The sequence below is a fragment of the Acipenser ruthenus genome, chromosome 3, assembly GCF_902713425.1.
Source record: "Acipenser ruthenus chromosome 3, fAciRut3.2 maternal haplotype, whole genome shotgun sequence".
NCBI classification, from domain to species: Eukaryota; Metazoa; Chordata; class Actinopteri; order Acipenseriformes; family Acipenseridae; genus Acipenser; species Acipenser ruthenus.
This window is the reverse complement of record NC_081191.1, coordinates 24,953,374-24,973,701: the sequence shown is the minus strand read 5'-3', so window position 1 is coordinate 24,973,701 and position 20,328 is coordinate 24,953,374. Positions and strand designations below refer to the sequence as shown.

The window sequence follows — 20,328 nt, the reverse complement described above, 5'->3', positions numbered from 1 at the left end:
GACGTCAACTCCTCCCTCTCTGGCACGCAGGATGGCAACTTTTCCCTCTCTGGCTCTGGTGCAGGTAGTTCCTCCTTCTGTGACCCTTGTGCAGGCAGATCCTCCTTTTCTGGCTCTCTGCAGACAGTTCCTCTGTGGCCCTTGGGCAAGCAGCTCCTCCTTTTCTGGCACTCAGACAGGCAGCCCCACCTTTTATGTTTCCCTCAGCAGCAGCCTCCGGTGGCTGCTGAGGGTTAAATATGGTTTGCCCTTGTCCCCCCAAAAAATTTTCAGGAGGGGTGTAGCCCCTGCTCCTCCATCAGGGGAACCTCCCCCAGGAATATCGGCAGCTGCGGCAGCTCTTGACATGGCAGTGGCTCTTCCTCCTTGGACAGCAGCTCTTCTGCCTCGCTCTGGACCTTGGGCTCCTCCCATTCTAGGTCCGTGTCTGTGTCCTAGTCCAGCTCCGGGCAGTTGGCCTCATGCCCACAGTGCAGGCAAGAGGGGCCATGGTGCACCGGCCCTGGCCAACCTGGTCTGCTTCGCCTCCCACTCCTCATAGATCCTGTCCACGACCTCTGTCATGGCCTCCAAGGACTCTATGAGTGCCGGGTACTGCCTGCGGATGCCCTTGAGCTGGACTTCTGGCTTCAGGCACACAAAATCCACCAGGATCCTCAGGTCGCTAGCCCCCAGTAAGGTTCTCCCCTGTCCTTAGCTCTCTTACCTTTCCATGTTTCTCTCAGGTGGTCTTGCCTTGCTGGCAGGCAGGACTCAGCAGATCCCACTGATAAAATTGCCAGTGGCTAAAAAAATAATTTGTTACTGTAAAGGTGAGTGATTCATTGCAATATTCAATCCTGAATTCTGTTGGATATAACATTTCACTAAAAGCCGACACAAAATAATTAAATAGACAAAAATAGTCAGAAAAAAATGTTGCTGTCTGAAAGAAATGTACTACTGACAATTTGGAGTAATCTGATTTCTGGTATTATTATTATTGTTATAAATGTTAATACATGTTTTTTGTGCTCATATACAACCTTAAACACCACAAAATCTAGTGTATTTATTTCATAGCAAACTTTACATTAATATGCATTACATAAAAAAAGAAAAAAACAAAAAATACTTGAACAAGAAAACAAACAAGAAACTGATGTTTGAGTCAGAGATTCCATTTTTCTCTGAATGACACAAATCAGACCTGACCATGAACGAAGACCCAGGTAAAACCTCCCAAGGCAAGGTTTAAACTGCAAATGAGGCTAAATTAAGCCACTGCTGGTATGTAGCCTTTTGACAAGGAATGCTTTTGTCATCTCATCTTTGTATAAACTATTGTTACTTTGTCTGATTTAGCATGTGAAACGTACTTTCATTGTCAGTTTTCAGCCTCTGTATGGCAGCAAAAAAAGTCAGCCCTCTGGATGACAGTAAAATGTGCATCCAATCGGCTTTTAAAGCACTCAAAGTGTGGAAGTGAATTGCCATTGATTGGTACTCAATTGTGAGGGAAGCACAGCTTTTCTTGTTTTGAAATCGACACATTAATGAATATTTATTTAATACCTGCCGATAAACACTTCTTAAAGGCAATTACAGTATGAGCACGAGTATCGGCACACCCCTATTATTTAACCTACAACACAAAGCCTTTGGCAATTCTTGTTAATGCTTTTCTGTCCCTGCTGTTTTCTAGGAAAGATGAGTCACTGACTGTTTTTACTTCCAGTTTCTATTTTCAGCACGGAATTTTATTGGGTTTTGCAAGCTGACTTGACACTGATTGATTCGTTATTATTGTTTTGGCTTTAATTTTAAAGCAGTTGTTGGGAAAACCCAATAGATTCCAGACAGTTAAGTGATTCTGGGTCATTTTATTTTTAAAAATAATTATAAGACAAAATACAAAGTACTAAAGTAACAGTTTTCCTTGTAGTAAGAGCAGATGATAAATTTCTCATAAAAAACAATTGAGCATTACAACTTATCATTTATGCAATATGATTAATGTCAACAAAGCTTAATTTTAACTACCTAATAATTACAAATTAAATTGTGTAAACTGAATATTTACTAATAATAATCTGCATTAACATGAATTTATCGTAAACAGTGAGAGGTCTCTAATATAAATAAGCATTGGATATAGCTAATTCATGTTTACTTCAAATGTATTCTATGTAAATTAAAGGCTTTTAAGTTGCTAATATGATTTCCAACTGAATAAGCCACAAAAAGTTATGTATGGCATAATTTTTATACTGCCAGTTGTATCTTGCCAATGGCAGCATGTGACCTATTGCCAAACCTTTGTCAGGTTGCATATCATTTAGAAACCCAGGTGTGTATTTAACATTGAAATCATCTGCCAGAAAACAGGAAGGCTGAAAGAGTGTTTTTAGGTTAGGATACCAAATAAATAAATAAAAAGTAATTAACACATCATTAGTTTTAATTTTGTTCTGTATAAATACATTTTAATGAACACCTCTGTTCACAAAATATATCTGAAATGAACTAGGTATTTCAAGGGAGTGTTGGTATCGTTCTTGGTGACAACTCTTTTCAAAAGTAAGATGCCCATACATCATTGTAATATCATTCTTCCAGTATATGGATACTAACTTTAGTGATTAACTGGTAATTAAGAACTAGATTTTTGGTCAAATAAATTATCAATTTGTGTGCAAGATCTGACAGTCTCAACACTATTCACTATTGTTTATTAGATTTTACTAAAATGTACTAAATGCCAAGTTTATTGTGTTTATGGAAAAAGAAAGCTTTTGGCAAAACTAAAAAAATGCAACACCTGCAGTTAACATATAGAAGCAAAATATATAGATTGGCAGCTATAAAGAAGTTAACTCATAACTGTTATAGAATTCTGTAAATGGTTGTAAAATATCTATATATCAAATCATACGTTATTTCGTAACTTATTTCACCCCAATTCCTAAATCTCCTTCAGGCTCCAGAACCACAAATTTTGTAGTCATACACAGGCCTATTTTAATTATCTAAACCGTGGCAGATCTTAATACCAACACACTCAAATTCATTATATTTTTTTTGACAAACCTAATTTCACTAGATTTTTACTATAAGCAGTAATGTTAATTTTACTATATGGAGTAATGTTTCTAAATATAAAACCCCAAGGGGAAAGCCCCAGTTACATTAATATAGAGTTAAGGAGCACCACCATTTCTATCATTTAAATAGACCCCATGGTGTTTTATCTGCATAGCGGGGGAAAAAATCCTAACCAAAGGGCCTATAGCACCTACATCTTCCAAACAGCTATTTATAAAATGCACAGTATGAACAAATTTATTCTGTTTGTTCAATGCTTTCAAGTTAGCATTAGCACCATTAAATCATATAGTTTATAAGTGCAGGAAGCAAAAACCTGACACATGTACTTAAGATTCTGTACAGAATTATTTACATTGCTCTTTTTTATTTTAATCTCATCCACAGAAATAAAAAATTCAATCAAAAGTAGTCTGGAACCATTCGAAATGAGTTGGCATAGCCTGACCATTTTAACTTTCAATTGATCAAATCAGGGGGTGGGGTGGGGAGGTATGCTAGTTCTTCTGGTTTTCTATGGTAATAATGTTGTCTCACAATCTTTGTGGTTCTAGATATTCACAACAAATGATGCTTTAAAAAAGTTGCTTCTATGAGAGTTTTAGTTTTGACTCCAGTTAAAGTAATGTAAAGATTGTACTTTAAGCACCCTCAGATGTATGTGGAGAAACTCACACAATGTCATTGTTGATAAATTCAGTTTTCTCGTGTGTTGTCTTTTTTTTTAAATTACTGGTCCTTTCACAAGCTCATGTTCTGAGCGAAGTGCAGGAGCGTGGATACTACAGTCTCGAGCTTCACAACGTCCAGGAACGCCAGCAGATCCAGGCAATCCTGGTCGGCCTGTAGGACCAGAATGACCACGAGGGCCTTCCAACCCTGGAATACCATTTTTGGGAACGCCTGCAAAGCCAGGTAGTCCTGGAAGGTAATATTTGATAATTGGTTACTCTCTATAATACATTAACTAATAAACTGCACATATTTTGCAGTTCAAAATATGGCTTGTTGCTAATATTGTCCAAAACATGAACACACAAGTGGAAAACGGAAGGTGGAGCGTCATAGTTATTGTAGTGGCATGATTAAGAACCAATTACAGTCCTAGCACATTAATACACACCACTGTTATAATTGTTCACTCATTTTAAATAAAATATGAGAAATCAACCAATCACTAAATGCTAATGACAAGATTCCAATACCTCTTATCTTATGTCATAATGTGCATAAAACATAAGGCCCAATTCTAAACAACGCCTTTTATCATTATGAATAGTTCCTGATTCATAATAAGTTACCAGGTCATATGTAGGGGTTCTTTTATTATAAGAGACTTCATTTCACACAGTTTGAGTAGCTCAGCTTCACTTTACTGTCGTTTTGATCAAGATGGCATATCAAATAATACAATACAATAAGAGACACTCTTCAGTCAACGTATCAACTATTATGTCTATTTTCAATAACATGAACAATTTAAAAGGGCAGTGGGTAGGAGGGTGGATATTTAAATAACTGGAAAACACAGTAAGGGAAATTTTGTAAAGAAACCAGTAACTGAAAAAATACCAGAAACATGTTTGTTAACTTAAAATATACAGATGACTTATTCACTAAACATTTGTTTTCAGTTTATTAAGAAACTCCTGAGAACACCACTAGAAACATGAGTTTTTGTTTTCACATTTCAATGATACCTCTTTCATACCTCATTGGTAGAGCTAAGCAGGAAACTTACGAACTTCAGAGTTTAAGGAGTGTGTTCTATTACATGAAACACCTTCTCGTGCCTGAAGTAGAAACTTTAAAATGGCTCATTTTAATGCAGCCTGTTAGTTGTGGTATCTGGAAGTCCAGCATGAATTCTCAAAGTACTATTGTAGCCTACCTCTGGGACCCTGGCGTCCATCATGTCCTGGAAGTCCTGTTCCTCTGTCTCCTGTTTCTCCTTTATCACCTTTCCTGCCTAGAGAGAGAGATAGAGAGAGAGAGAGATAGAGAGAGAGTGAGACAAGGCTGGTAAGGTCAATATGAGGGAACCAGAAACTAACTCATAGATGCCTTACCTTGTTCTCCAGGAGCTCCTTTCGTTCCCTCCAATCCAATCGGTCCCTTTTTCCCTTGAGTTCCTTTTTTCCCAGCCAGACCACTTTTGCCCTGTCAAATAGTTACGATTATATTGTGAAAACTAGATCCAGTAGTATTTTGTTTTTCCTACAGAAGACATGGATATGCTGGAGCCATGCTGATCCATGTTCATGTCACACCCCAGCAGACACCAGGCTACATGAACACTTATATAAATCCTCAATTACTAAGCCACAGTACACATCATTACATGTATTCCAGCCTGGTTTGCAAGATGCTTTTTCATCCAAATGCACACTTGTGCAATATTCAAATCTACACTTCTCAGTCAGTATACTGTTTTTGCTCAAAATAGCATCTGGGCGCTTATTTTCTCAATCTTCTCTTTGCCGGGGCAGTTATTACTACCTGACTTACAAGAGAGCTGACACGCTCCTTGCTCTTGTTCAAATGAGTCAATTGTTTAAATAGATTAAAAAACGTCTGTGTTACAGAATTTGAGTAATTGGAATAAGGACCTCAGAATAAACTTCATATAAAAAGTAAGGGGGCAGTTTAAAAAAAAAAAACTAAGAAAAGAACATTTGTACTTTAAGTAGTAAGGTATTGCAGGATTAGTCCAGAAATAGGTTTCCAGACTAGAGGTCTTCACGGGTCTACCCGGACCCGAGGACCTGAGACCCGACCTGTACCGAACGGGTTTTCGGGTGCAAAATTGTCACGCAACACTCGGGTCGCGTCGGGTCGGTCCGATTTTGTTTACTCAGTAGTACACAAACTGTCGATTACTATAAAGAGACTCTCTTTAGTACTAAAAATCATTGTTTATAATTCCTGTTGCGTGGATTAGAACATAAGAACACAAGAACATAAGAAAGTCTACAAATGAGAGGAGGCCATTCAACCTATCTTGCTTGTTTGGTTGTATTGATCCCAGAATCTCATCAAGCAGCTTCTTGAAGGATCCCAGGGTGTCAGCTTCAACCACATTACTGGGGAGTTGGTTCTAGACCCTCACAATTCTCTGTGTAAGAAGGTGCCCCCTTTTTTCTGTTCTGAATGGCCCTTTATCTATTCTCCATTTGTGACCCCTGGTCCTTGTTTCTTTTTTAAGGTCAAAAAAGTCCCCTGGGTCGACATTGTCTATACCTTTTAGGATTTTGAATATTTGAATCAGATCGCCGCGTAGTCTTCTTTGTTCAAGACTGAATAGATTCAATTCTTTTAGCCTGTCTGCATACAACATGCCTTTTAAACCCAGGATAATTCTGGTTGCTCTTCTTTGCACTCTTTCTAGAGCAGCAATATCCTTTTTGTAGCGAGGTGACCAGAACTGAACACAATATTCTAGGTGAGGTCTTACTAATGCATTGTAAAGTTTTAACATTACTTGCCTTGATTTAAATTCAACACTTCTCAGAATATATCCGAGCATCTTGTTGACCTTTTTTATAGCTTCCCCACATTGTCTAGATGAAGACATTGCTGAGTCAACATAAACTCCTAGGTCTTTTTCATAGTTCCCTTCTTCAATTTCAGTATCTCCCATATGATATTTATAATGCACATTTTTATTACCTGCATGCAATACTTTACACTTTTCTCTATTAAATGTCATTTGCCATGTGTCTGCCCAGTTCTGAATGCTGTCTTGATCATTTTGAATGACCTTTGCTGCTGCAACAGTATTTGCCACTCCTCCTATTTTTGTGTCATCTGCAAATTTAACAAGTTTGCTTACTATACCAGAATCTAAATCATTAATGTAGATTAGGAAGAGCAGAGGACCTAATACTGATCCCTGTGGTACACCACTGGTTACCTTGCTCCATTTTGAGGTTTCTCCTCTAATCAGTACTTTCTGTTTTCTACATGTTAACCACTCCCTAATCCATGTGCATGCATTTCCTTGAATCCCTACTGCGTTCTTTTAGATCATTGTTAAAAGTTGGAGTAATGGATTTGTTTATGAAGGATGTGAGAGACAAACTTAAGAAAAACGAATCCCATAAACAAAAGCTCACAAAAAAATGCAAGTCTGTGGTGTGGGAATCATTTGCTGTTATTGTGGACAAAGAAGGAAAACAAGTTTTGCAAAACACACATTTTACATCTCACTTGGATTTGCTCCTGTGTTAAGTTTGTAATAAAATCACACATTTACGAGATCGTACTTCAGTTCATTTGATTTTCAGATAATGTATTTATCTTTGTATCTTTTACACAAACATATTATACATTTAATTTTACAGTCCTCCATGTAGGTTTATGATGGAATAAACACTGTCTGTAGTTCAGCCAGAATTCCAGGTTGAGTGGAAAAAACACTGCTTTAATACTGTGTCTAGTCATGCATATACTACGTTGGGGAAAGGAAAAGCGTTTTTTCGGGCCGGGTCGGATCCGGGTCTAATAACAAGAATTTTACATTGGGTCGGGTCGAGTAAATAATTGTCGGTTCGTGGTCAGGTCGGGTGATTAATTTGGACCTGTGAAGACCTCTTCTTTTTTAGGGTTAAATCCAATTTAAAAAAATGGTGACAAATAGTTCTTAACACATTAAAAAACTTTAATGTTTATATATTTTTACAATGACAAATGTTTCAATTAGAAGTGTTTTTCAATGTCTTCAATATGGGTTCTAGAAATCTTTTTAACATTTTCAATTTTGAAAAAAAATGTATTGTTGAAATGTTTGTCATTTAATTAAGTTTCTTTTAGTATTTCTAAATTTAGCAACATTGAGTGTTTTATAGTTATGGATCCTGTATTATTTAAAGTATGTATTGACATTAGTCATTCAAAATCATAGGGAAGAATGATGAGCTGCTTCTTAGAAAACTAAAACTTTGAACTACTGGTACTTTGCTAAAATATGAAATTGATCAGGGTTCTGCCATTAAACCCCAAATACTGTACAGAACTAGAATGGCACTGTTTTTGGACTGGAATAAAACTAGCAAGAAACAACTCTTGTTTGTTTCCTAATTGAACACATTTTTGATTTGTGGTTACAAAGTGATGTTAGGACCAAACGCAATGAGAAATGTATTTATCAGGAGTGTATAAATGAGTATAATGAGTATTATCCGAGTATATGTAACACAAGAGCACACATTAGGACTTAATGTAAAACACTGTTTGGTAAAACTTTCTGAGTGGCCACTTCTGTGTACTATTAAAGTATTGATACCCGTACAAGTATGGTGGCTTTAAGAATGAGTATGAATACAAGTAACGACTCCTCTGCACCCTTGCTATTAATAAAGCTGTGCATCTCTTATTTACAATGATGAACAGCATCCCCTAAGGCCCATAGTGGAGATTGTAACTGTATGAAGAACATCATGTGGAAACTCTGTCTACCAAATTTGCTTGCTCAAAAAATACTCCACACTGACAAATTGTGCATGACCTTCTTAAGCTGGCCCCACACAACGTTGCATTACCAACCACTGAAGGAATCTCATTGCTGCTGTATAAACCCTGTTGCATCCCAGAAAGAACATCTGTAAAACAAATGTTACATACTGGTTTTCCTGGTGGGCCAGGCAATCCTCGACTTCCTGGTGGTCCGATGAGAACCCTGTTGTTGATTGGGCAGCCACTGGCGCACTTGGATCGGATGGAAGCTGCATGTTGTGATATCTGTGCTGTTACCACACCACGGCACAATTCATAGATCTGTGCATCAGACAAAGCTGGGCCCTGTTAAGAAAAAAAATATATATATATAACGTATATATGCATATGTTGTTTTTAATTGTTTTTTTAGGGACAGTAGTGTACTGCAAATCAGGCCTGCTTCCAACTTCAGCATCTAACTTCATATAATGTAAAGATTTGGGGGTTTTGCCTATGCCTGGCAGAACCAAAAGCGTTAAAATTTCTAGTCCTATGACATGATAAGAGCTGGTGGCCGCATCGTTCAGGTAGATTAAATATTGCCTCATACCGGTGGCCCTTGGACTCCTTTGGCTCCTGCAGTTCCCAGGTCTCCAGGGTCTCCTGAGGGACCAGATTCACCCCTCGTGCCAGGGATACCAGGGGGGCCATTTCTTCCCAATGGGCCGTCCGGACCTGAAGAGCCACGCTCACCACGCTAGGGACACACAACAGTATGATGAACAGCCACATGATGAAACAAACTGAATTGCGGTAAACATTTGAAACACACACTATATTGCTGTTACAAGGCTGCCATAGGTTTGCTGGATTTCATCTTTTGTTTCTGGAGCTTAATGGGTAGTCGGAGCTAGAAAGGTAGAACGAATTTGGAAACGGAACCTAGTGGGTATACAGTACATACAAAAGGTAACCTAGAAGAAATCCTTATGTGTGTATGCATTTATTTTTTTATCATTTTTTTTTTTTAAATTTAGTCGTTGGCAATTAGTTTTTATTATTTTCTCCCCAATTTGAAATGCCCAATTATTTTTAGGCTCAGCTCACCGCTACCACCCCTGCGCTGACTCGGGAGGGGCGAAGATGAACACACACTGTCCTCCTAAGCATGTGCCGTCAGCCGCCCGCTTCTTTACACTCTGCAGACTCACCGTGCAGCCGCCTCAGAGCTACAGTGTCGGAGGACAACGCAGCTCTGGGCAGCTTACTGGCAAGCCCGCAGGTGCCCGGCCAGACTACAGGAGGTCGCTGGTGCGCGGTGAGCTGAGGACACCCTGGCCGACCTAACACTCCCTCCACCCGGACGACGCTCGGCCAATTGAGCGCCGCCCCCTGGGAGCTCCCGTCCACGGTCGGCTGTGGAATAGCCTGGACTCGAACCGGCAACGTCCAGGCTATAGAGCGCATCCTGCACTCTAGCGAGTGCTTTTACTGGATGCGCCACTCGGGAGCCCCGTGTGTATGCATTTATGATGGTAACATGTTTATGTACATATTTGTTTAAGGTCACTTTGACACAAGCATGTTATAGGTCAAATATTAAATGACAAACATACAGACCTGCCCCTTGTCTCCTTGGAAACCTGTGCTACCCTATAGTAAAACAGAAAGGACAACAGTTAACATCTTACCACTGTTATTAATGAAATATTTTAAATGAGATTGTAATATAAAATACAGATAGTTTTACCTTGTCCCCTTCAACTCCTTTGATACCTGTGCTTCCTTGTTGACCCTGGGAAAACAAGGTATTTTAAAACAATAAACACATCATACTGAACACCTCATACGCTCATACAACTCAAAACAATGCCTTTGATGTGAAGAACTTTGAGGTTAAATGCTTTTGATTGAATAGTGCAATAACAAAAGAGCAGCTACTAGTATTGTAAAAAAACTAAAAAAGATAGCTGTAACATGTGGTAAACAGTGGTGTTCGTGGTATAAGATACCTGGTTAAATAAATACACTTCTTTCACTGTATATTCTTTTGCTGGTCATTCAGATAGTTCATTCACCTATTGGTTAAAACCTTTTAAACTGATTGGACCTGAAATTACATTAAAAAGTGTTCCTATATACAGTCATATACAGGATAAGGGATGCTGCAGTGTTTAAATAGGTAGGATGGCACAGTACATAGTGGCAATGCTTCATAAATATATTCAAATTTAGGACAAACGTACCTTTTCACCATCCGGGCCTGTCTCACCTTGAGAGCCCTGAGAAAATGAATGTCAGGAGCAAATTAATACAAACCAAAGCAGTCAATTGGGAATAGACTGGCATCAACATGGAGAATCACTTACAGCCGGACCCTTCAATCCTTGAGGCCCAGACTTCCCAGGTTTACCTGGATCACCTGTGTTTCCTCTCGCTCCCTGCATTGAAAAGAATAACAATAAAACAGATTACAAACCAATGGGACAGCATGACTGAAGCAGACATCTCGTTTCACTTGCACAGTTTATAGGAATGTAATGTCACATTCTTTAATATAATATATACTTGCATGAATCCCTGTATTATAAAGTGGATCCCTATGTTGTTCACAGAGTCGAATGGTACCACTTACATTTGCTGATGCAAATAAGACCCAGGCACTATTGTTTTCACTATTAACAACAGGTCAGTACTAAATTATAACAACTAGTATGAATCAAGATAAAAAACCGCTTAAGCAGAGTGCAAAAAGAAAACTATGATATGATAATATGAACCGTAGCAATCAAATCTTGGTGTATTGGGGTGTGGATAAAACCGCTTACCTCCGGTCTCCAAGTTTATGACATCCCCCATTCTCCTATATTGAATTGCTATCTTATTTCTACAATGGGCGTTTCATTATTTCAAGTTACGTATAAAATGGTATAGCTAACATGAAATCTGCACCTGTAAAATTGCAAAAAATAAGTAAAAAGGTCTAATTAAGCAAATTATCAGTTCAATTAAGGGTATAGTTAAGTAAGTGAGAGCTCAGTTGGAATGAAAACCAGCAGCCACACGGGGTCCCCAGGACTGATTTTGAGAAGCCCTGCTATACACCAATGATACTGTTTGGTTTGAAGTAGTACACACCTGTAATAATAGCAGTATCATTTTAACCCATAGAATGTAAATGCTAAAATGTTTGACTTATTTATTTATTTTTTTTATTTTTAGACTTGTAATACTTTAGGTGTTCAGTGGCTACCTTTTATCATGCTGAGTGCATTGTTAGAGATTGTGGCAGGGTTGAGGCCCTCTGTGTTTGTGTGTTTAGTTTTGTTAATAAAGTTGTATGTTTTTGAGTTTTAAGTTTGGCAGGGATGGGGTTAAAATCCCATCCCTACAGAAATCCATGTGCAGAATGTGACCAGGTCCTAATTGATTAATTGATGTAAAAGAGGTGGTGTAAAAGAGGTGGCAGCTAATTTGCTCTGGGGGAGAATTAGTTTGGGAAAGGACTGGGTGCAGCACGTTGTGCTCTCTGTTACTTCACTGAGCTTGTTGATTTATTTTGAATTTTGTTCACTTTGTTTTGTAAAATAAAAGTGTGCATAGAAAGCGCTGAACTGCAATCTCCTACCTCCCGTGTCTCTATTCCAGCCACTAGCCCTACCACTGCCCTACCACAAAGGTAGCCACAGAACACTTACAAGCATATAAAAATGGACAGCAGGTTTCTTACCTGAGCACCCTGCCTTCCTTGTGGGCCTCTTCGTCCTGGATCCCCTCTTTCACCCTGGAACAGCGAAGCACAATATCAACTATTTACCCTTTTCTTTACAGTGCAATGCAGTAGTCAGAAAACCTGAAGACACAAGAACATCCATGATAAACATTTCATTATGTATTGAGAACTATGGGCCCTACTGATACTGTGCAACAATAGGGGTATAGCAGAGCCGCCCATGCGCTTGTCAGCATTTCAGTTATCATAAAACTTGGTTACAACATTCTTTACTACATATTATGGAGATTATCAGAACCTCGGAATATATGGAGCAACATGTCCCATGTATGTCCCATGTATGACATTTTTAACTTCAATTTACATGTCTCTTAAATCCTGCATCAAACATAATTATCTAATTTTGTGACTGGAACATTCAGACAAGGCCATTTTCTATCATCTTTGGGTTTGTGGCCAGCAAGGTCTAACCATAATTATAATTTTTTTAAAAAAACTCAGGTTATGCCATAGGTAGTGGTTTGTTAACTGATTGGGATTCATAGTGTGCTACAAATACAACCTTTGTGAATATGAACAGTATCCAGCAACATGTTATTCATATTATAACAAAAGAAAATATAGATTTTTAAACTTGGATTAACTTTTTCTTGCACTTTTATTGAACATATATCTTCACCAGTGCAAAGTAGTTATTTCAGATTAGAAGGATAACTAGTAGACTGGTGGATAAAAAATAATACATTGTAGAAATAATGTAGACATTCGAAAAGATGTTTAAGAGTTTAGTATTTTTACTTGTATGTTATTGTATTATTAATTTATAATGGGACATGTTATTATTATTATTATTATTTATTTCTTAGCAGACACCCTTATCCAGGGTGACTTACAATTGTTACAAGATATCACATTATTTTTACATACAATTACCCATTTATACAGTTTTTTTTTTGTTTTGTTTTTTTTTTTTAACTGGAGCAATCTAGGTAAAGTACCTTGCTCAAGGGTACAGCAGCAGTGTCCCCCACCTGGGATTGAACCCACAACCCTCCGGTCAAGAGTCCAGCGCCCTAACCACTACTCCACACTGTTTAATGTTAATACATTAAACTACATACTAACAGACTATACACAGTTCTCACTTTCACTGGTATACAAGTTCTTTTACTGTGAGACTTCTCGCCAAAGCCACTAAAAATACAGTAGCTCTTCCCACACTGGTTTTTGTGGCGCTGCTGAAAATGACTGTACATTTCGGTGTTTAAAATACTTTCTGTTCACCAAAAAGTGGGTGTCTATTGTTTTAACTTGTGCTGTTCATGATGTAGCAAATATATTCTATAAATGCCACTATGAATTAATCTGTTTTTATTACCTTTTGTCCGAATGGTCCTGGTTCACCTCCTACTCCACCAACTCCTATAGGACCCTAAGAAAACACAAATTGCAGCTTCAGCTTTTTTATATTTCCATTTTTCATCACAATTCATTCATCGATTTTGATTGCTTCATTCATTTTTAGCAGCAACTTACATCGTCCCCTGGCTCGCCATCAGTACCAGGAATTCCTCCCAGGCCAGTGTCTCCCTTAATAAATTAGGACACAAAGAAACAAGAATTAACACATAAATGTTGTATTTCTAACTTGTACTGACCTCCCAAACAAGGTTAGTATTGCAAATGGATAATGTTTTCTAGAATACATCTATCACCTTGTGACATGTAACTAAAAGATAACTGTTGTTCATTTACATAGTAACACATATTACTAAATACTTTACCGAGTAATTACTTACTTTAACTACACTCTAGTTACCACATATATTACTATGTGATATGTGCCCCATTATTAAAGTGAGATGTTCCAGAGTTCAGTCTCAGCTGAAGTAAAGTGCTGAGAGGTGATTGTAAATCCAAATGCTACTCAGAGTAGTACTGCCAATGTGTTTGTGTGTGGGCATGTACTCCCAAGGGTGGACAGCTGATGCTCTAAGGAGCGGAATGATTCCTTTATAGACTATGGCATGGACACTGGATAAGAGACCCCTCCCCACCTTCACAAACACATGGGATTTACTGAATTCAGTTAACAATAGTTTTAATTAATAGTTTCGTATGCACATTATATATACCTTTATGCCTGGATCGCCTATCCCTCCCATAATTCCAGGGTAACCCTATAAAGATAAAAAAATAAATAAATAACAATTAAATGATTGCTTACTGAAACAAGATGTTGATCTGATTGATTCCAGGCGGGATGTCTATCGTGTAAATAACGATTCATTGTTTTTGACCATAAAAAAAAAAAATGTGTTCCATTCTATCGAAAACTGTTTTTTCTTCACACATACCATATAACCCTGCTCGCCAGTGTCTCCTGAAAATCCAGGTGCACCAATCTGACCCTGAAAAAAAGATGACAAGGAGAGCATTTTAGTGAAGTAAGACCATTTAGAAAATAGCAAATTACTGAAGAATTAAAATAAATAAATAAATAAATAAATCAACATACCTTTTCTCCCATGGGCCCAGCAGGTCCCTCCTTTCCAGTCTTTCCTATAGACCCCTGTTGAGAGCAGTCATTCTTGTTATCTCAGATATCTCAACTTTGTCTCTAAATGTTGCTTTATACATTTTTTCAAGAACAACTACAATGGTATGAGCCATTGGTATATAAGTACAGCAATAGTAAAATTCAGGGGTTAATTTGTAAGCAAAAAGGTACCGGATCTTATAATTAAGGAAGAGGGATAGTATTTTTGTTTACAGACCTAATGTCCTGACCTTGGTTTACAGTAGCTTGTTTCAAGTGTCAGTAGCTGAATATCCACCTTTGCCTAGCCATGTTTTAATAATCTTCAGGTTTCGACAATGCCAGTGGCAGGTCGATTAATCTTTTTGAGTTTTGCCATTTGGGGTGTAAAAAAACTGGTAATGTTCTTACTTACAGACGTTACATCCTAAAATATATCCTTGCAGTACACTTTTCTCATTCAATTCATGGAACAGGACAGTGTTTTTTTTTGCAATAACATTTTTTGTCAGACAAAAATGTATCTGGTATCTGGTGTTATCCGTCACGAATTATAAAGCAACAGTAGCAAAATGTACACCCCTGATACAAAAAAAAATGAAATCGGTGTATATCCAATAAACAGAAAAACACTGGAAATGGTTACTCAATTCACGCTGACATCACCCCTTTCCCAGTACAGTTAGTTATGCAATGTCCCTCCTTCCTAACTTGTATCTAGCATTGATTTGTTCTGAATACTTTAAACCTACCCCAACTAGCAAATTCTACATTTCTGTAGGGGACTCCGCAGACAGGGAGGATTGTATACGCTTGCAAGATTTAAAACGAGATTACAATCGGTTCAGAGGAATGTTTTTTCAGCAAATTGTGGCGCAATTTTACAAAATGCCTAGACACACAAAAACCCCAGAAGAATATGTCCGTAACCATAAGGATTGTGTTGTGGAAGACAGCAAAGGAAAGAAGGTACTAGTGCTACTATACCTATTGTGCCAGGAAAAAACACCCAAGAAATTTTGAAAGTAACTGAAAACAATAATCTATAACAGTATATAAATAGTGAAAGCCCCATAAAAAAAACTATTTCAGGGTATCTACATAAAACAAAAAAATAGCTAAAAAATTAACACCGAAAAATGAAATTAATAAACAGTGAAAAAAAGAGACCATTATACCTTTTCTCCTTTGTCTGCCCCAGGTCCTGTCTCTCCTGGTTGACCGACTTCCCCCTGCAACAAGACACAGCAGTCAAGCAGACATCCACTAAATGTGTTGGTGAACTTTTTATATTACACTCATCATAATACTACGCACAGTCGTTCCTTTAGGTCCTACTTCACCCATAGGCCCTGTCAGTCCGATGTCACCCTGCAGTATAAAGATAAGGGATTATTTTAAACATGCAAATACAATTTCAAAAAGCTTCATTTGCCTTGTGAACCAAGTAATTATCACTCCTAATGAAGTCATATTCAAATGTACAGGTACAGTACTAACTAACACATGTTTTAGTCTTTCTGAATCCCTATTGTATGGATCAAAAACAGGATCCTCTCTTCTTCTCTACTGTGCCTGGAGGTCTTGGAATAATTCTGTATTCTGCTGTTGATCAATTCTGCTTTGATTTTGATTTTGGAAGCGGTTTTCTGTGTCCCCCTCCTCACCAGGATTTCGTTTGAATGTGTATAAAATAAATGATTAGAACGACTACAAAATTAGTTCTGTCCTGTTCTAGTTTTGTTTTCAGATACAGTAGAACCAGAAGCAAGACTGTGAGGCCATGAAAGCAAATACTCCTCAAACTATTCCAAAAAAACATGCTAGTGTTAATAGCATTGTCAACGTACCTTTGAACCAGAACCACCCATCTCACCTGGGTCGCCAGGAGGTCCTGGAATACCCTGCAAAAACAAAACAAAACCAAAAAAAGTTTAAGTATATAAAATTACATGATAAAAGACAACTCAAGTGAACATTTTGTTTTTAAATAAAAGCCACTCACCATGACTCCAGAAAATCCTGAAGGACCATCAGAACCTTTAGGACCAGAATCACCCTGAAAAGAAAACATTCATATTCATATCCTCTTCAGATTGTTTTGTTGTTGTTTGTTTTTGTGTCTGTCTGCATTATATTGGCTTCAATTGATTCAAGTAACATTGTCAGAAGCTGCAAAGCATGTCCAGTGGAATCAACGTCTGATTTTTGACGAAGGCACCAGTATAAACAGTTCCCATACTGGTAATTTATTGAAAATGATTTGATCTTTGATTTGTAATTGAAACGATCAAATTCAAGAATGCTACACTGTATTTTGAAGATTAACACACACTCGACTCACTTGCTATTACTTAACTCCATGTCATTTTTCGTTGTTGTATTTTGTTACATAAATACACATTTCCTTGCATACTTTGTATATCGTAGGTGATGTTGCGCTTATGTTTACAAAATAAAACCAGTGAGCCCAAATGCCATTTTTCTCATTCTTAGTGGTTGATTCCTGATTATAAAATTTTAGAATTTTATATAGCATGTATCATGCTAACCATAGAGCACTCTATGGCCTTGAGATTATAAAACATTATTAAAATGTTCTAAAAAAAGGGTTGTGTGTGCAAGGATTTTGGTCCCCTGCCAGATATCTTCTAATTTAGAAAATACTAGGCTGAATTTTGGGTGGAATTGGTTGTGTTGATGCAACACAAAATATATTTGGGAAGGAAAAATCACCTTTTAGACAACCTATCCTTGCTTGCAATTGCTAACCAATAACTATCAAGCTTTTCCACTAAATCCCTTTACATTTTCCAGATTTATTTATTTTTAAAATCTGAAATTGTGACATATCAAGCTTTTACTAGATACCACCAGATTCTACTGTATAGTGAACTGGCCACCTGTGTAGTGCTGCCAGGACTGGGGTTTGATTTACTAAAACTGAGCTAAAATATTGAGAATCGTTTTCATGCGTCCTTATTGCTAATAACATTATAACCTTACCACAGGACCAGGATCCCCTCCTCTTCCTGGTGCACCTTTGGAGCCCTTGTACCCCTAAAAACAAGGTGAACATATCTGAGTAACATAAGAAGTCATTTTATGGGCAAATAGTTAAATTACTAAATTACTCTATCCTGTCAAACTTGCTTATATATGGTACAGGTGTTTATTTCATAACATGGGCAATACAGTAACACCAAAAGTATTCAAACAGCATGCTAAATTTCAATATCCATAGTTCTATATATTTCAGCTCTTGTATACCTCATTTCTCTTTATTACATAAATATGTGTCAAATATATACATATTTAGTCATATTTTAGCAATTTAGTATTGGCATGCTTTATAAATAGTTGCTTTCAGCTGCATTAAATGTTCTTTTCTGTACTCATTTTTTTTTTTAAGTCTTCCCCCCATTTAGTTGTTTGAAATATGCTTTCAAACACAACCTGACTTTATCTTAGTTCTTTTTATAAGAGCTGATAAGCAAACACTATCCAAATGAAAAAAAAAATGATATATTTTTTTTTTTTACCTACCTCTCTGCCTTGTTCGCCAGGAAAACCCTGCTGGCCTTGCTCACCACGGCTACCCTGCAAGGAAAAATCACATGTTTAGTTTTCGGGTCTATTGAACCTATTTGATCTAAACAGTAATAGATCTGCATAGCATCCCTGTTTACATGTTATATGAATAAAATAAAAACTTCTAACAGTGCATGTGAGGCTCTTCAGTGTGTTTATCTATACAATATATATATATATATATATATATATATATATATATATATATATATATATATATATATATATATAAACCGTCCAAGATCTCCAAGTACAGCTGGTACACCAGAGTGTAATCATTACCCCGGCAACATTCTGCCATAGTGGAAGAAATACATCAGTAAAAAATACCACACAGAACAGATTATTTTAATGTCATCGCTGTTATTCCTTTTATTATTTATTTCTTAGCAGACGCCCTTATCCAGGGCGACTTACAATTGTTACAAGATATCACATTATACATTATTTCATAAACAATTACCCATTTATACAGTTGGGTTTTTACTGGAGCAATCTAGGTAAAGTACCTTGCTCAAGGGTACAACAGCAGTGTCCCCCACTGGGGATTGAACCCACAACCCTCCGGTCAAGAGTCCAGAGCCCTAACCACTACTCCACACTGCTGCTTTTAAGTAAAAACTTATGCACAACAACCACATATTCTTTGCGCGTCTTTGAACTTGGTAGGAATGCCGGCATTCATTTTTCCCTTGTGGGTGGCACTGCATACAAGTGTCAATTCCTAGCCTAATGGTTACCAACTTGAGTATATCCCCATTGTTTGTGTATTCTGGTATATATGACATGTGAAATTATATATATATGATTATCGTGTCCCAATTCTCATTCACCTACAATCATTTATTTTTTTCCATGTACACAGGCAAATCTGTTGTTGTCCAAGTGACGGCACCAATATTATAGAGATGAAGGCTGGGCACACACCAGCAACCACGCACACTACAAAAAAAGGGCTGTAACCGCTATGCTAAAGAGCCGGGTTCATCTGCGTTAGTAGTTATGGTGCTTCTAACCTCATCTCATCTTACCGGCAGGGGACAGAATCCTTAACGGCAGTGCATCACATAACATTGCCCATTCCACAAACAGTAATTTTGGCCGTTCATCCTCCTGCGGAGATGGATTTACCAGTGAGCAGGAGGATGATGGGAAATGTAGTTCTGAGAGGTCCATACGGGTACATGGGAAGCCATCTTGAGGCAGGGAATGCAATTTAAAAGTTTAAAAAAGTGGTCAAAATGTAAAAAACAATACAAACACCTTATGTAAGTAGTTGTTTAGCAGCATATGGGAACATGTTACACAATAAAATAAAAAGGTCCTTATGTACCCTTAAATGTTGAACCATGATTGGATACCAATGTTGGAAATATGTTATTCAATCAACAATGGTTCCTTTACCTACACAAGTAGCATTCATTTGCATTAATTAATGCCTTGGGAGTCACATGCAGAATGTACCAACACATCTCTGAATAGGAGCAGTGATTTATAACGCTTTAAATACACAGTGAATTGGACTCCCTGTTCTTTGTTTATTTAGTGGCAGGTAAAATGAACAGGCTGTGTGTATATCTCCCAAAAAGATGCCAGGCACAAGAGCTATCCAGATCACTGTGGTGCTGAAACAATGCAACAAGCAAGAAAAGTGGGAAGACGCTACCTTTTGCCTTTAAGGTCTCTATGACATCCACATCCTTGATCGTTCACAGCTGGCTTCATGCCAACTAGTAAGATCCAAATGAATTAATGCACATGTACAGCTTTACTTAAATAAACAAAACTAAATTGTTAGCATAGCTTATTAAAGCAAGTAGAAAATAGGACTTACTTTTGGACCAGCAAAACCAGCAAAGCCAGGCTCCCCTGGCATACAGTCACATTCTGTTGGGCCGGGACTTAGTCCCAGCAAAGCACACTGTGAGGGATACAAAATAACAAC

The 20,328-nt window shown here is 37.6% G+C and overlaps 1 protein-coding gene across 1 annotated transcript; it reads right to left on the bottom strand.

The window, feature by feature from the left end:
* Positions 1-1,037: 1,037 nt before the first annotated feature.
* On the bottom strand, positions 1,038-20,326 carry LOC117394484 (collagen alpha-1(I) chain-like). Its single transcript, XM_059012741.1, has 22 exons — positions 20,218-20,326; positions 18,339-18,392; positions 17,799-17,852; positions 16,798-16,851; positions 16,643-16,696; positions 16,110-16,163; positions 15,971-16,024; positions 14,772-14,825; positions 14,611-14,664; positions 14,389-14,433; positions 13,790-13,843; positions 13,632-13,685; positions 12,251-12,304; positions 10,890-10,961; positions 10,767-10,802; positions 10,271-10,315; positions 10,141-10,173; positions 9,131-9,277; positions 8,707-8,883; positions 5,154-5,244; positions 4,976-5,053; positions 1,038-4,005 (listed from the first exon to the last, which is right to left on the bottom strand). Exons 1-22 carry the CDS (start codon positions 20,257-20,259, stop codon positions 3,809-3,811), a joined length of 1,557 nt encoding a protein of 518 aa, XP_058868724.1. The 5' UTR covers positions 20,260-20,326; the 3' UTR covers positions 1,038-3,808.
* Between the last annotated feature and the right edge of the window lie 2 nt (positions 20,327-20,328).

Coding starts and splice junctions, on each gene's coding strand:
- LOC117394484 (XM_059012741.1), bottom strand. CDS start 20,259: ATGCCAGGGGAGCCTGGCTTTGCTGGTTTTGCTGGTCCAAAA. Junction 10,803..10,889: donor AAGGATTGAAGGGTCCGGCT/GTAAGTGATTCT, acceptor TCATTTTCTCAG/GGCTCTCAAGGTGAGACAGG. Junction 9,278..10,140: donor TCCAAGGAGACAAGGGGCAG/GTCTGTATGTTT, acceptor GTGTGTCCCTAG/CGTGGTGAGCGTGGCTCTTC.